Raw genomic sequence first — 16,426 nt, 5'->3', positions numbered from 1 at the left:
GGCTTGTGTGTGATTTTAGCCCAATTGCAATGTACAGGGAGGTTTAAGCATTAAGCTTTTCTTTAAAGCTATGTCTGCTGAGGGTTCTGCTTTCTAGGGTGGGTGTCTGCATGTGATTAATAAATGCAGAAGGCTTTTTTTTTCTGCACTCATCTTTCTCATTTCTCAGTTGTATGTGGATTGAAAAGAACTATACCTAACCTATCTAAGCTATTGCCAAATGATTTTTTGGGACCGCTTAGGTACATTTGGTTTTTGGTATAATTTGGCTGTCTAGAAGTTCAGATTCCATGGCCTAGGGTAGCAGTATAGAAGAGAAATAAGTATAACTGCTACAGGAACGCATTCTATTTTAAATCTGTTTCAGTCAAACCATATAGGGAATGACAGGTTTTGGAAAACCAAAGCTGTCAAAAGCCTATTTACTGAGACATATGTTTGCACCTGCTGGGGTAAAAGACACAAGCCATTGAGTTGTCATTTGAGGGAAGACTAAATTTTCTGTAATCTGCTTTATCTGAGAATTTAATTGTAGATGGCTGTAAATGCCCTTTAACCTGCAATTACTACTGGGAGAAGAAAATTATAACCTGTGTCCTTCCTGCATTACTTATGAAGAAACTTTGCAGTTTTGTAACTTAGCATGACATTCACAAGCAGCCATAATGCTTTTAAAATGATTTTACTTTAATAAGTAAAGCATGTACGCCCCAAACTCATCAGCTTCATAAGAAAATAAGTTGCTAGTCTTGAAATTTTATTAATCTTTACGCACTGGATGGTCCAGCTCAGAGTGGACTTTTCCTTAGTCTGGTGAGCAGATGTTGTTGCTTGGTCATTCTGTGTGAAGGTGGTGGAGTTCTTTCTTTACTGTATTGTTAGATAAAAGCTTGTTTTTCAGCTGCTAAGGAAAGAATTACATGCCAATAGAGAGGAGATGGATGGCAATCCATGTTAAGGGTCACTTTGCTATTTACAGTTTCTCTCCATATACAGTTTAAACAAAAGAATCCAAATGATTAATGTTCAGTCTGTCTGGAGCCATCCCTGTTCCCATTAAGAAACTGAAGACGTGTAGGAAGGCAGAACCAGTCTTCTGTTCTCATTAGAGTAGCAAGGCTGTTAGTCGTTTTACTGCCTCATGTCATGTGGTGGTTCTTTTTTTTGTCTGTTTAATGAAAAGTAAATTGGTGGTGGAACATGGACAGGAAAAATAAGGCTGCCTCTTCACTTCTTGTGTTTAGTGTAGAACTGGATTAGTGATGTGGTATGCTTAATTTTGTGTAGGGACAGTAGACTGCATGATGCCCCTTGCTTACCTTGTCTTATGACTTCCACCTACCTGCCTCAAACAACCCTTTTCCCTGCCCTGCTTGTTGCAGTTGATATCTCTGTCTTCCCAGGTGCAGCACAGCAGTAGTAAACACACAGAACTGATGCTGAAATGCTGTTTCTCTTCTGTTTTCTTAGTGGAGATCTTGAACTAATAAATTTTCTCATTTATTTCTGGAAATTATTTTGCTTCTCAAACTGTCATTCAATCATACACTCAAATGGTTCGTCATTGGGCCTCTTGTTGACAAAACTCACATGAAATTATATTATTTTGTTTTAAAAATCCATAAAATCTGACTGATTGTTAACAAATTGCAATCTTGGGTCTTGTGAGAGCAGAGGCTATCAAAAGGTTTCAAGGACACTTTTGTGTGAATGTTGATTTTAATGTAAGCTGTAACAAGATAAAAGCATTTCTCAGTGCAACAATCTATGCAGCCGGCACTTGGTATACTCTGCCTGCTTGTGTTATGAAGAAAGTTAACTCCTGTGAACAGCAAAATGTTCAGTTTGATAACTGAAAATGTAACTTACATTTCTTTCTATCATGCATCAAGAATAGAAAATCTGCACTCTGAGATGTGGGGTTTTAACCCTGTTCAGCCAATATTTAGCTGGTTACTGTGTGTTTTGTTTTTGTCATTCATTCATTCGCAGAATAAATCTGTCATGTGAAGCGGTGCCAATCAAACAGTAGAAACCTGGAGGCAGCAGATACGTGAATAAAACTGGTGTAACACTTAATGTAGTTGTTTTGTCATATAGTTAATAAAATCCCTGACAACTTCTTTGTAAATCCATTGTCCTTTCCTGCTTTCCTCACATCACCTTTAGTATTTTGTTCGAAATTATACCAGATATGCTTTCTCATACTGTGTCATTTTCTAGTTATTGATCTGAGTGTTGATGTTTCTTAAGCAGTTCAACGGAAGCATATATTTTAGGCAGTGGTCTAAATGGATGCAGATGTGAATATGTCTAATTGTCGGGATGTGATAATGAAAATAATAGTAAAGCTAAGCAAATGCATTGCTTAATATGGTTTTGAACTTTGAAAATAAAAATATCTAATTGCACCCACGCAGGAACAGCACAGTAAATGCAAGATATCTTTAGCCAGTAGTTCTCACATCTTGACACCCAATGTTTTTGTAGTGGCAGCTACTTTCTCTGGGACACTATCCAGAGCCCTGTCCTCGATCAGGTTTTATCATGTCTTCTTGCTCTATGTTTATGGTATCTGGACTAGCTTTGTTCTGTACTCAAGGGACCTGTGTGTTGCCTTGTGCCCCTTTACACTGCTCCACCTGTACCAGCTCCTTTTCTGATACTCTGATTTACCTCAAGGACTTCCTCCTCTGCCCTACTCTCCCCTCTGTAAGCATGACCCCTCTCAGTGCCCTTGCTGTTTCTTTTTGCCTGGGAGACCTTGACAGCACTGGGGAAATGAACAGTTGATACTTGGGTGAAAACAGTTATCATCCATTCATTTCATTTGTGGATTGTGACAAGTCCACTGACATTGTGCTGGTGACTCTGCAGGTAGTCCCTGCCTGTTTTCTGGCTCCAACAACAGTCAACAGGGTTCTACTAAATGAATCCTGATCCACTCCTTGAAGCTTTAAAATTGATGACAGATAGCAAGTGTATTGTCACCCACCCATTACATAGAAACATGCAAGAAAATACCGCGTATCTAAAAATAGGGACATACTCTGGTTTGATTAAAATTGGTGTATCAGTGAATCAGGAACTGTGGTAACATGGAATTTTCTATGTCATTTTGGAGCACTGTATTGTGCAGTCACTGTGATAAAGTGTGTAGCTAATTGCCCTGAAGGAAAAATGCTGTATTAAAAAATTCTTCAGCTGCACCTAGTGATCTAAGCAATTAAAACAGTTCCTAATCCAAGTTCAGGGGAGCTTATTCAGTTATTAACATCTTAGAGATTTGTATTTCTTATAATCTTTGGAAAATGTGCTTAAGGATTTAGCTTCTACTGCCTGTGGTGGGAGAAGAGAAAAGCCAGTCATACAAGTTGATTTGGTAGGCTGAATTGCACTGGCAGAACTTCTTTATCTTGTACAGGACTGTACATGAATGAAAGTAGGACATCTATTTACATTCATTAATTTTACTTGGGTAGAGTAGTCGAGCTCCATACTAGGTTCATATATGCTGAACTTACAGCTGAAAAGCAAAAGCCACTTCTTTGTCTTACTGATATGCTTTCAATTCAGATAGATTCAGATTTTGGTCAACAAACCTGTTTGGCTGCTTATGTTGTAGAGGTTTACAAAAATAATTAAAGTATAATTTCAGCCCCTGCTTTGTATTGCACACATAAGATTGGAGTAAGTAGATACTATTCTCTGTTTTATAATCAGCTTTTAGTAGCTGATTATCTGCTCTGAAGACTGGTAATGTTACTGCATGCTTTTAAGTGCTGATCTCAGTACCACGAAAGGTATTCCTGTCCTCTGTGCTTCACTTGCTTTGCTTTCAGTTATTGCCTATATAACCCTTTGGAGCTGAGCATTCAGCCTTTGCTCTAGCTCTCTTTACTCCACTTTACTCACACTGGTTTTGCCATTCTTAATTTCTTTTTTTCCGTGCTAGCTTCTAGGCTACATACTAATTTATCTTTCTTGAGCTCCTTCTGCCTTCACTGGTTGGCACAGTTCCTAAATTTCTTCCATCCTCTGCATTTCAGCACATCTTTCAACCTTCATCAGTGTGGAGTGATTCTGGAGAAGAGTTTTCTTGCTGGGTCCTGTCTTTCTGCATTTTCTTGAGCTGTTCTGCAATCATTACGTGCAAATACCAGCACGCTGATATTTTGAGGGTCAAAAGCACAAGTTATATTACTGTGTCTCTTTCTTGTTTTTTATTTAACTTTGAATCTTTTCATGATGTGCACTCCCACTTGCCAGTGTCTTCCCGTGCTCACTGGTAATCCTCCTTGGATTGTTCTGTAAATCCTTTATCTCATTTTCTTTCAAATATTTCTTCAGATTCCTTTCTGCAAAGATAACAAATTGTTAGTCTAGGCACAGTAGGCAGGATTTTACTGCAAATGTATCATGTGCAACTCCACACTAGTTACCTATTGTGGCCATAGCCTTTTCCTCTGCAGATTAACACCCCATGTGAAAATTTCACTGCTTAAGTGATGTTTTGCATCAACTCTGTGTGTAGGGCATTATACAAGACACAGACAAAAAAGAGAGAGATGGAGACCTCTGTTGTTTCAAAAGCAAATGGAAAATTAATCAAATTTTACTGCTTCTATTTGGGTGTATAATTTTACACTCAGATATGCAGATACTTAGGTAATTTTTACCTGTATAACAAGAAGTCAGACACAGCTGTTTTTGAATATGCAAGCAACCTCATTTACCTGGGAAAATCTAACCTCGAAGACACGCATGCTTAGAGGAATGTGACTCTAAAGTTCAAATGACCCTAACCTATGAGTTTAAGGTCACAATATATTTAATACCTAATACAGTGAGATACATAAAGGCACATAAAGTGGCTGACCTATCATAATTTCAATTAATAGTATTTCTGATTGTTAATGAAATTAAATGTATATTCCAGTACAAGGAAAGGCTTGTGCAAGATCAGTATTAAAGAAAAAAATGTAATTTAGATCACCTTTGACATTTTACTGTCTTTGCAAAATGTCCTCTTATCCCACATGGCAAAACTGATGCTCTTACTGATATCAACTGGTCCTGACTTGCTCACTTTTGTTGATGTGTGTGTGCCATCTCCCTTCCTAAATCACCTGGGCAACTTCCTATGGTGTCCATTCAAATAAAATTAATTTGGACCTCGAACAGTAAGTTTCTTAGAGCTAGGGAATTTTAGCTCAAGTTTTCTAATTTTCTTTGAATTCTTACAGTAATCTATGGTTTGAAATAAATACAGTATGGACGTATCAAGTGATGACAATTTCTGTAAAAGGAATTGGCTTACATTAATTATATTAATTTGCTTGTTTTGTTTCTTTTTAATCCCACAGATGTATTTAGTTATTTTTCCAGAGGGGACTCGTTACAATCCAGAAATACCAAAAGTCATTGCAGATAGTCAATCATTTGCTGAAAAGGAAGGTAAGCAAAAAGTTTCAAAATCATTCTTTTGTTACAGTGTTAACCTACATTATATGAAATTATTATATGGTATGAGGATGATCTCTCCTTAACTGAACTATTAAGCCTACATGATTGATACTTAAGGGTTAGAACAGCATAAGCCTGTGCTTCTCTTACCACAGAGTGAAAATGAGAATAACTTATATACAGACATTTCATGCATTGCACACTGTGAAAGAGTATTAATTCTCAATAAATCTCTCTTTGGTTTCTGTCTGTGTGTTTATGGACAATTTTCTTTCTCCTTCAGGGACGTAAGAATTCCCTGCACTGGATCTGGGCACTCTTATATGTAAAATGGCTTTATAACTCCTATTACAGTTGTTACTTGATACAAAAAATACTTTGCATAGAGATTGCTGTGCCTTAAAAGTCTTCCATCACTTAATTTTTAATTACTGTTAGTACTACCATGGCTTTTTGGTTTTGTTCCTCGTTCACTTTCCAGTCTCACTCTTACTTGGTTAAACTTTATTCTGTAGTGACTTTGATTGTTGGTGTCATCTCTGTAACCACAGATGAAATTACTTCATCTTTGGAAAGGCTTGCAAAACATCTAAGGGTCCCAAGCTTTTTCATTTTTCTCATCAGGTGCACAATACACGTAAACTTTTAGGTCTAACAGTTCGATGAACACGTTTCCTGGTTTTGTTTTTTCCTGTTGACCGAAAGTGAAATAATTCATTCTGAAGGTAAACAAAGAGTAACAAATAGGTCTGGTAAATTCATTTCTGTGACACACTGAAATGAATTCACAAGTCTGTGAATCAGCCTGTTGATATCGTCAAGCTATTAAGTATTGTTAGCGCTTATCCAAAAGGATACATACTTTTCTTCTCCTCATTGCGAAGAACGGAATTTGTTTGCGTGTATGAGCAGGAGAGCTTAAGTCATAATGTATTTATTCATGGCTTCAATTTCCTGTCGGAAATGAAAGTCAGATATTTCATTTAGATTGGCAGTTCTTTGAGTGTTTAGAGGGAGTGTTTGATAGGATTTGTTTTTTTTTTTCTCTTCTCTTTTTTCAGAGGAAAGGAAAGGCTCTTGTCATTATTTTAATAAGTTTCTTAATGACATCTCTACAGTCTGCAGAATAGTAAAAAACTGCTTTTGTGTTATCAGAGCACCTGCTAATTTCTTCTGGTGCTTTTCTCTCCAGTATTGGTCTGCTTTTATTTTGTAAGGGTTACGTACTCCTTTTAAAAACTCACAAGACCAAATATTTGTTAAACAGGAAGCATCTCCTATTCTAGTGCAGAATCTTGTTGATCTGTTTTTCCCCACTGCTACACTCTTTTGATATTGGCCTCTCCTCAACTTTTTATATGGAGAGAGTGGGAAGCAGTCTGCGTGGGACCCCACTCCCCTGCACATTTGTGCAAAGATTGATGCTTGCTTGAACTAGAGCATCCCTCACACAGGCATGCCGAGAAGCAGGGTGGCTGACACCGAACGCTGACCACCCAACCCTTCCGCTGACTGAGAGCCACGAGGCACGTACATCGGGGAGCTGGGAGGACGGGGGACTCCACATGGCCACTGGCAGGAGATGACAGTGACTCCCCAGGGTCCTGCCACACTGCTGTGTGTGCAGCGCTGCTGGCCCTGGCTTGCAGCTTCCAGCCCCAGTGCCACCGCCGTCCTGGCTGCTGGCCACCAGCTGGGGCTGCCGCCTGGGAGCCGCGACCAGGGGCCTCGCCGGGCGGTCACAGGGAGGGTGAGCGCTGGCCCCGCTCCTCCTGAGCCTGCCAGGGCTGTTCTGTGACACTGCCGAGCTGAACTAAAACCACACAATTGTGTGCTTGTCTAAAAGATCCCACAGGCTTCTTATTTCCTGCTATTTCAGGAAAGGTAGTGAAGCCCAGTAGTTCTGCCAGTCAGAGGAATGAGGATGTAACTTCTAGTTTAAAATTTGCACTTCATTCCTGGTGGGGATGTAAAGAAGTCAGATAATGTAGTCTTGTTGTCTTAGTATATTTTTTACAGAGCACAGTGCTTCAGTGTTAACTTCAGAGACACGTAGGGGAATTTTTTGTTTGTTTTATGCCTTGAAATGTAAGCTTTATAATGGGTTTTTTCCTACATTTTTTGACAACTTTAGTGCAAGTGTAATATTTGAAAAACTAGTTTAATTACGAAGAATTAAATTTTAAACTGATGTTAAGACCAAGGATATTGTAACCAAAGATATTCTTCTAGTACAAGCAGAACTCATGTTTATCATGCTGTCTGAAACGCTGTTTTTGATAATGGGTGTATGTATCTGTTCTAGCAGTTTTGCAGAGAGTTTTGCAGAAAGGAAATATGAAGAGGTCTTGTGGGGTTTGTGCTCACTTTTATTCACCATGGGGCTGGATTCTCCTCTAGGAAGGTTCATTGGTCTAAACATAATTATTGGGCTGAACTTAAATCACCTGATCTTTGTCTGACCAGCTGATGACCTACATTTCATATCTTGATGTTCTTTATAAGAAGAGACCGGTTTTAGACAAAATAAATTAATTTTTTTAAAAAAAGTCATAGGTTAACATACAGAGGAATATTTTGACATTACTGGATTCAACTATTATGTATTTCCTGATTGATATGAATATATAAATAAATCCTTTCTGTCTATGAATAGGATAGAAGGCTTTCAAAAAGCAAAATCATTTAAAGGTGATTCAGGTCACCCTTTGAGACAGACAACTTTTAAAAATACTGATAATACATCGTATTACAGTTTGTTCTGCCATAGAACTTGTGTTCTACACAAAATCTTGACTCCTAGCAAGAGCAGATGATTTTCCTCTTTCTGAAACACAGGCAAATCAAACACAGAGGGTAGATGCAGTAGATCTGGATACGAGTAAGTTGAGACTGAAGGCTATAAAGCACAGAGAAACTTGTAGGGAAGTAGTGAGACTGTACTCACTATTTTTAGAAATAAATAAAGGATATTATACAGTAAAAATTAAATCCGTGGACTGGTCTTTGGAATTTGTCATTAACTGCCTTGCCAAGTTCAAGTTGAATGTTCTGCCAAGTTTTGGGTATGTAAAACCAAAGAATGCCATGAGCATCTAGAGGTAAAATTGATAAAATAAGGTCATTAATATGAACGGATTTCATGTTGGAACCTGACACATATAAATCAGCCTTCAATACTGATAGATTTGACACAGCAAAACTCTGTTCTCATTAATTCCAGCTCTGTTGTAAATTCTGTCCACAATTGTATTCAATGAGATATAGAAGGTTACTTACTTCCAGGAACACTGCTTTTATAGTGATGAACTGAGAATGTTGGCACCTATGGGTAATGTTAGTGCCCTCAGAAGGTGAAGATTATTTATTCTGTATGTTTACAAGTGGCAGAAAATTCCAATGAGATCACATTCTTACCCAGGACAGAACAAGAAGCATTTTAAACTCAAAATACCTTTGCTTGATTGCATTGGGGAAGGAAAAATGTGCTTCCTGAAGTTTAAAAACAAAAGTAAAGAACTAAGTTGTTTGGTTATTTGTGGTAGGATTCATGCAGGAGTTATTTCTAGGACAAATTAAATTCTACGGATTTGAGAAAATGAATCTGCTATTTATCTTTGTTGGCCAAAACAGCAATATTTGCTGGGTTTTTACAGCCACAACAAACCATGTAAGCAATGTTGCCAGAATATCACATGAAGATGTGTCAGGTTTTCTCATTTCTATCAGAGGCATGTGAAACCCCCCCCCCCACTTCCAAGCCAAGGGGCATGTGTGCCATGTAGCTGGATTTGAAATTGATACCGGTAGTAGTTAGTGGCTGGGTAATTCCAGCAATTGCTACCAGGATGGGCTCTCTCTTTCTCCATGTTTTGGTATGGCTGGCAACTCATGTTTCTAGTGGGACATCTTGTAAGATTCTCATAATCAAATTAAATATTTCTTCCTCTAATCTCTTGAAGATCTAAGAATGTGACAACATGTGTTTTGCCCCCATCTCCTGAGCTCTTTTTAATGGTACTGGACTACAGAACAAAATTTCTATAAAATCCACAAAGTAAATTTTTTAATTTTTCATTTTTAGTTTTTACCAACTTCTGGTGTAAAATTCGTTCCATTTTTATGTTGTCAAAATATATATGTATAGATTTCTTAGAATTTTCTAGTAGTTAGACCTCTGTAATGGTCCAGACAACCACAAATTTCTCAGATGTTGTAGAATATGAATTTTGTCTAAATGTTAAAAAAATGGCATTTTTAAAATTCAAAATTAAATAGGGATAATCCAAAATCCTCCTACTCCTAATGTTACTAGCTTTACAAAGTCAAAGAGGAAAGGGGTAAGACGCTTGTTAAATTTAACTTTGCTTGCTTTTGCTGAATGAAGACAAAACCATCTTCCCTGGTGAAAGGCATTTATGGAATTTTTTATAATATTTAATTTCTAACGAAGGTCATTTAATCAAGCAGACATTTCAGGTATTCATTTATCATCTCCCTTGTTTTTATGCAGAAAAGTTGTAAATGTTTTTTAATGCTAAGTTTATCTTGCCTGCTATCATGCTTTGTGCTAAGATGTTTGTGCATGCAGGATATGCTTATCTCAAAATGGCTTTTACAGGTCATGTAAAAAAGAGGTATTTCAACTGAGCTAATGGAAAATGTTTCCCTTCTAGACCTTGGCATTGGTTTTAGATTGTATTTTAAACCAATCTGAAGTATTTAATATCCATAAATGTTATTTGGAAGTGTCTCTAAAGAAAATGGCTTTTGGTGACTTTTTTTTTCTCCCCACACACACTTTCATGTAAGTAAATGATATAGAAGTGCACAGTGAGATGTAAGAATTAGTTTTTAAAAAGAATGGGAGGAGGACCTTGAGTAGTGTTTGAGAGACATACCATTAGGATGAAGAAAGGATTTCTGTTACTGAAAGGCATCCTTAGGAAATGAAGTACGGGAAAGCAAGAAGCTACTACTTACTCTTCTTGAGGGGATTACTTGCATTTCTTGTACTTCATTCAGTTCATGGTAAGAGAAAACATTTTTTCAGGAGCATGCAAGTTTTTAATACTGTCATCAGCTGAGTCCTATTTGTGTAAGTTGATGGAATATTAGTGCACAAATGGATGAGCTTTCCCACCGTATGTCATTTTATAAGTCTTAACTCTGGTCTCTAGTTTCAATAAGGAAGGCTTTGATCACTGGAGGCATTCCTGAAAGCTGGTGGGAACGGTACTTGGGACTGCAAAGCTTTCAGTCTAATGTCACTCCTGCACACACATACACAAAAAAAGGAAAAATAAAGAAAGGTAGATCTAATTGGTATTTAAATCAATTGTTTTTCACTCTGCTTTCAGTTTTTATATTACTATCAAGTAACATGGTTTTATAGGGGGATGTAACCTGAAACTAATTTTGACATCCACTTTCAGTGAACATGTAACTTTTGTTGATGAATGAGGTAATAGAGATGTAATACACATAGGGTGTTATAATGTAGAGCTTGTTTTTTATTGTTTTCATTCAACAATGTGATGTGTGCATGTCAGGTGTGTACAAATACAGCTAATGGAGTCCAAGTCTGAAAAAGTAGGTGGCCTGCCTGGACCGAACAGCTCTGTGAGTTTTTGGCCTGGATGAAGGGAAGAGTGGTAGAGATCTTTTCCATAGAGTGGTACTCAGTTATTACATGTATGTGACTTCACTCTTAGAGATTAGATAAATTATGTTTTGGTTGGTGTTTTTTTTGTTCTTTTGTGTTTAGATGAAAAATTGAATTCTAATAGACATTAGTTATTTGTGCCTTTGTACGTCCTGAACTAAAACCTTAGTTTATTTAGTTCCATTTTCTTCCAGACTTTCTGAAGTAATTCTGTATCTTACTGCAGTCTAGTAAATGGATAGTACCATTGCTCACCAAATTTCTTCAGATTTTCACATTATTTTCATTTTTTCTAAGGTCTGTTTATCATTTAAATATTAGCTAACTTAGAAGAGCAAAGCTATCACATTTTGAGGTAGAATATTACATATTAGACAACTAGTTCATTTTCTTTGGCATTTAAAATAAAATCTCATGACCTTAAATACTTTGACAGAGAGTTCTAACTTAATATTGCACAACATTAAAAACAGTTTAAACACTGTGTGTTTTGTGAATTGGATGCAGGCAGCTTGCCAAGGTAACTACACTGTAACTACTTGGGTTTAAATTCTATTATGTTGATTTTAGCAAAGATCATCAAGTAATTGCAAGAATGTGTGGTTAATGTTTTTTATAAAACAGATTCTCTAAAAGGATGTGCTGAACTGTTGTTGCTGCATGATTGTCATACATTAGTGTTTCTGAATAATGGATTATGTGGTTTCTTAATTTATTTTAATTAGAGGCATACTCATTTTGTGCTTAAACCTTCAAGAGTTCACTGGTATCACATGCAGTAGGAGGGACTTATTCTACAGTTGCACCTCACAGATTGTCACTGCTTATCTTGTTCACCAAAATGTTCATGGATTCAATAAACTGAGCACCAAATAGTCTTAGAGAACTAAATTATTTTCTCTAGAGGATTTAGTTATCACTGAAGCCTGTTTTCCCTTTTCTTCCCCACAATAATAGTTTTGTTAAGGGAAAGATGAGTTGGGCCAGAAAGGAGTGACAGTGTTTTTAGAATATGGGAATTTGGATCAAGAAGAGTTGTGTTGTCCATAGTAATGTCATTGCTGATACAACACTATAATATTCAGTGCTTCATTTGCAGAGTAAACATTTGGAAACATAACATAATTAGCTGTTTGATGTAGCAGTTCACAAACTAAGAAAACACTGCCATCATGTTATGCTTCAAAATATTTGTATTATCCATATAACATTTTGCATAGACAGTTATCACTCTTGCCAGTAAATCTGAGAACAATTACTTCAGGGGTGCTAGTAAATAACCTTTTATTTCTGTGTTCAGACAAGGAGATTCTTAGCAAATACTCAGAAATACATATAATTATTTCTACTGGAATTTTATATTGTAAGAAGGTTAGAGCAGTTTAAAAACGAACATTATCTTACAGGGTTCAGCTGATATTTTCACAATTTTAGATCAAATTATGCTTTCCCCAACAAGTTCAAAGCAAAATCAGGACATAATACAGTATCTTTTGAATTACTTTTGTAACTAGAGATCAAAAGCAATACAATGATATTTTGGTTTAGAAAAATTTCTCCTTTATCTGTCAGGAACCAATAGCAATGGATGGTTATTTAAAAATGTACTGAAGCGTAAGCCAGTGAAAAATAAGGCTAGAAAGGAATAGCTGCAATTTTATTCTGAAAAACACATTTTCTAGCAAAATAGTGAACAAATGTGTGTAATATGCTTTTTTTTTTCCTAAAAGCGCTTTTCAAGTAAGTGCAAAAATGCTGTGTTTAGGTCATGAAAGCTTTGAGCTTTTTGTTTTTTCTTTGTTGTTCTTATTTTGGAAGCCATTGTGTATTAAAATTCTGGAAATAGACTAAAGTTCGAGCCCAGTGTATTTTTGTTTTTAAATATGCTCTAGGGTAGAGGTGTTCAGCTCAAGCAAATGTGGATATGAAGTGCTTCTCTTAACTGTATGTTCTTGTGTACTTGACTTACCAATCTCTGTTTTGGCCTGGATATCTCATTAGGAGGAGGAAGCAAAAGCAGGGAAAGACAGAATCTGTAGTAGAAAATAACAAAACCTATTTAAATGTCTGGTGGCATCATAGCTTTGGAGAAATGTAGCATCCTGTTTAAAGCATATGTAGTTCCAGGCAGCTACTTTTTGTCAACATGGGGCAGTATTAGGGTTCAGTATGTTGATGAATTTGTTTGTCCTTTGGAAGTAAAATACTAGATGACCATTAGGTGTGTTTAATATCTGTCCTTATGGCTTACCTACCAGATCTGTTTCTGATACAGAATTTCAGGAGGTGATGTCCTGTGTATTTAGTATTTCTCAGTTCATTTTCCCGTTTTTTTTTCTTTTTTACCTCAGTGGTACAAACATAAAGAGAAATGCTGCTTCATTGCTTATGAGCCACATTAAAACCAACAACGCTTCTAAGTGTAAAACAGAGCTGTAAAAAGGAATCTTTTGTTGAGCAGACGTTTTGTCATTAGTATCCTTCAGGATTCCAGTTTCATCTTGTGTATGTGTTTAGCAGAGCATATGCAGTGTGCACACACACGCTCTGTCAACTGAGAATTGAGATTAAAAAGAAACATGATTTTGAGGGGAGGAGTGCTGAAGTTCCTCTGCATTATATTCTTCTTGTGAGTGTAGTCTAGTTTACTTTCAAACACTGTAATTTATTTTTTTCCCTGTCTAGGACTTGCTATACTAAAGCACGTGCTGACACCACGCGTGAAAGCAACTCATGTAGCCATTGACACAATGAAAGACTATCTGGATGCAGTCTATGATGTGACTGTAGCTTATGAAGGTACTGTGGACCAGAAAGGGCAAAGAAAACTGGCACCATCTATGACAGGTGAGTTGACGTTTGTTAATACACCGAGCAAACTTCAGGTTCTGTGTAAATGCTCCACAGTTCTTCAGCCATCTCACCATACCTTGGCAGGGCATTGTTCATCAGGCTTTACAGTAGTTACCTGTGACATTCCTGCCATCTCCTTCCCTTCCCTGTTCCGTGCAGAGAATATTTCTATAGTGAGATTCTGCGTACAAGTGCTACCTTCCTGTTCCTTCTAGCACTGGGATTTGGCATCACTGTAAATTCTCTCTCTTTCCCTGTGCTCTGCTATGTATGTGTACATGTGATGTAGTTCCTGGCATGCATATATTTTGAAGGAAAAATATGTAGTAATAGTATTTTACTGGAAATTTTTCAAATTGCTACACAAACTCAGTAGCCTTATAAACACTTAACAGCAAGTGGGCTTTACTTGTGGTAGTATTTTAAACCCCCTACAACACCTTAGGAGAGTGGGCTAAGTTTGTTGCATGTTCCTCAGGTAGTCTAACAAAAAAAAGTTCTGGGCTTTCTTTTGGGGAAAATTCTGGGACAGCTTCAGGGTGTGCTAGTTTTTGATTGGGCTTGGTGGTAGATTTCTTTTAAGTAATTCATTTACCTGCACCATCAGTAAAGGGCCAGACATCATCTTTATTTCCAGTTGTAGTTGATATGTTAGGCAGCCATATCTATGCACAACTGGCTGTGGCTAATTGCCTCAAAGCGGTACTTTGCAGTCTCTTGCACTGCTGATACCCAGGGTCAAAAAAAAGCCACAGTGGATCCATGGAGCTGTTCAGACTTTAGGGCAAGGGATCAGTGTTGGCTGATGGGCCTGCAGGGAGCTTTGTATCTAACTCCTCACTCCTTGGCTGGCCCAGTGTCACTGTGGCACTGGGAGTTACTCCTTTTGCTGCTAAAAATAGTTCGTAGTGTGGCTGTTGCCATGTCACTTCATGATCGGGTGTAAGTCCTTGAGGAGTGTGAAGTTCTCATTAATTCTTTGGAGGTTCTAGTTGCTTAGAAGTTCTGGAATTGTCTCTTTCTACATTTTCACCCTATTTAAAATTCTTCTGGATATGTGAGCAACAAAACCATTAACACTGTCTAATAACTCAACACTTGTGTTGTACTTGTGTGTCTTAGAATGGTTTTATTTTACATACATTTTGTTCCCAAAAGGCCTTTTTTGTGGCTAAATATTACAAGTGCTTTTTGTAATTTAACATTTTTTTATTTATAATTTTTGTTTGAACTTGATTTTACAGGGTTTTTTATTTAAAGTTTTGGATATATTTTTTTTTAATTCCTTATGACCCTCTTACAGACTCCCTTTTGAAGACTGGAAGCCCCCCTTTTGTCCCATCACCCAAACCTTTTCAAAACCCCCTTCAAAACAAATAAGATTGTTTCCCCTTCCCTGCAGCATATCTTGTTTCATGACTTAATTATTAGGCAGTTTCAACCATTCTCGTACTGGACTTCTCATTGCCTGATAGTTAGTTAAACTATTAAAATGTCATTAGCTAATGATAAAATGGCAAATGTTCAAATTCCTTGTAAGACCTCTTCACCTATTAAACCTTTCAGTTTGCATGAAGCATGATATAGTTATGGAAAGGCATCCAAAAAACTGAAATTCCCTGTTGGCTATTTCTTGTGTCAGGTGGTAATCAGATGGTTTGGTGTGGCTGTTCCACATCCAGCCTTTTGGAGACTCCATGGCAGGCAATCAAGGAATATCTTTCAGCTACCCTTACTGTTAGGGCTGGGATTATTGCTGTCTAAGCATTAGATAAAAATAAAGGCAATAACACAGAATGAAGTGCAGCCAACCAGTTGTTACCCATTACAGAGCAGATAAACGAAATATCCATCCAAGTCATTCCATGCTATTGTGGCAGTCACATGTATTTCATATAATATAAATTACCTAGATGAAGGACACTTTATAAATTACATTGTGGAACATAGTTGTCATTCTTTTGGACCCTGCAGACACAAAGTGGAAGAAGAACAATTTCTGTTCTGAGAGGTCAGGATCACTTCACCATTTGTTATGCAGAAGTCCAACAATTCATCTGTTCAGGAATATAATACAAGAATTTAATTACATGTTATTGGGCATTTGAGTTTTTTTAACATTATTGCTCTTTTGTAGTACTGAAATGAGTTATAGAATGTAATTTTCATGTGTGCATTTCATATGAACATTTCATATTTGTGTCAGTGCTGAATAAGAATTTTGGTTTTCACTCTCATTGGAATAAAATGGCAGTACAATCCTGGTAATTTTTAAAAGATAAGGTTGACATGTCTTTTTCAATCCAGCAACTCTGATTGAAATTTATTGCATGGAAAACAAACTTCTGATAAACACAACTTTTTTTTGAGGACTGTATTTCCCATAGTATAACATTTCCCATGTGAATGAAATCTGAATTCCACACAGATATAATGTGTTTC

The 16,426-nt window shown here is 37.0% G+C and overlaps 1 protein-coding gene across 1 annotated transcript in view; it reads left to right on the top strand.

Annotated features, from left to right (window-relative positions):
• AGPAT5 (1-acylglycerol-3-phosphate O-acyltransferase 5) overlaps positions 1–16,426 on the top strand; it is a 55,425-nt gene that overhangs the window by 23,896 nt on the left and 15,103 nt on the right. The window contains exons 5-6 of the mRNA XM_051613964.1: positions 5,367–5,457; positions 13,817–13,978. Of these exons, the coding sequence (XP_051469924.1) occupies positions 5,367–5,457; positions 13,817–13,978 (253 nt within the window). The remainder of the gene's footprint in view (positions 1–5,366; positions 5,458–13,816; positions 13,979–16,426) is intronic.

This window comes from Apus apus, chromosome 3 (assembly GCF_020740795.1).
Source record: "Apus apus isolate bApuApu2 chromosome 3, bApuApu2.pri.cur, whole genome shotgun sequence".
NCBI lineage: Eukaryota > Metazoa > Chordata > Aves > Apodiformes > Apodidae > Apus > Apus apus.
This window is presented reverse-complemented; position numbering and strand designations above follow the sequence as displayed.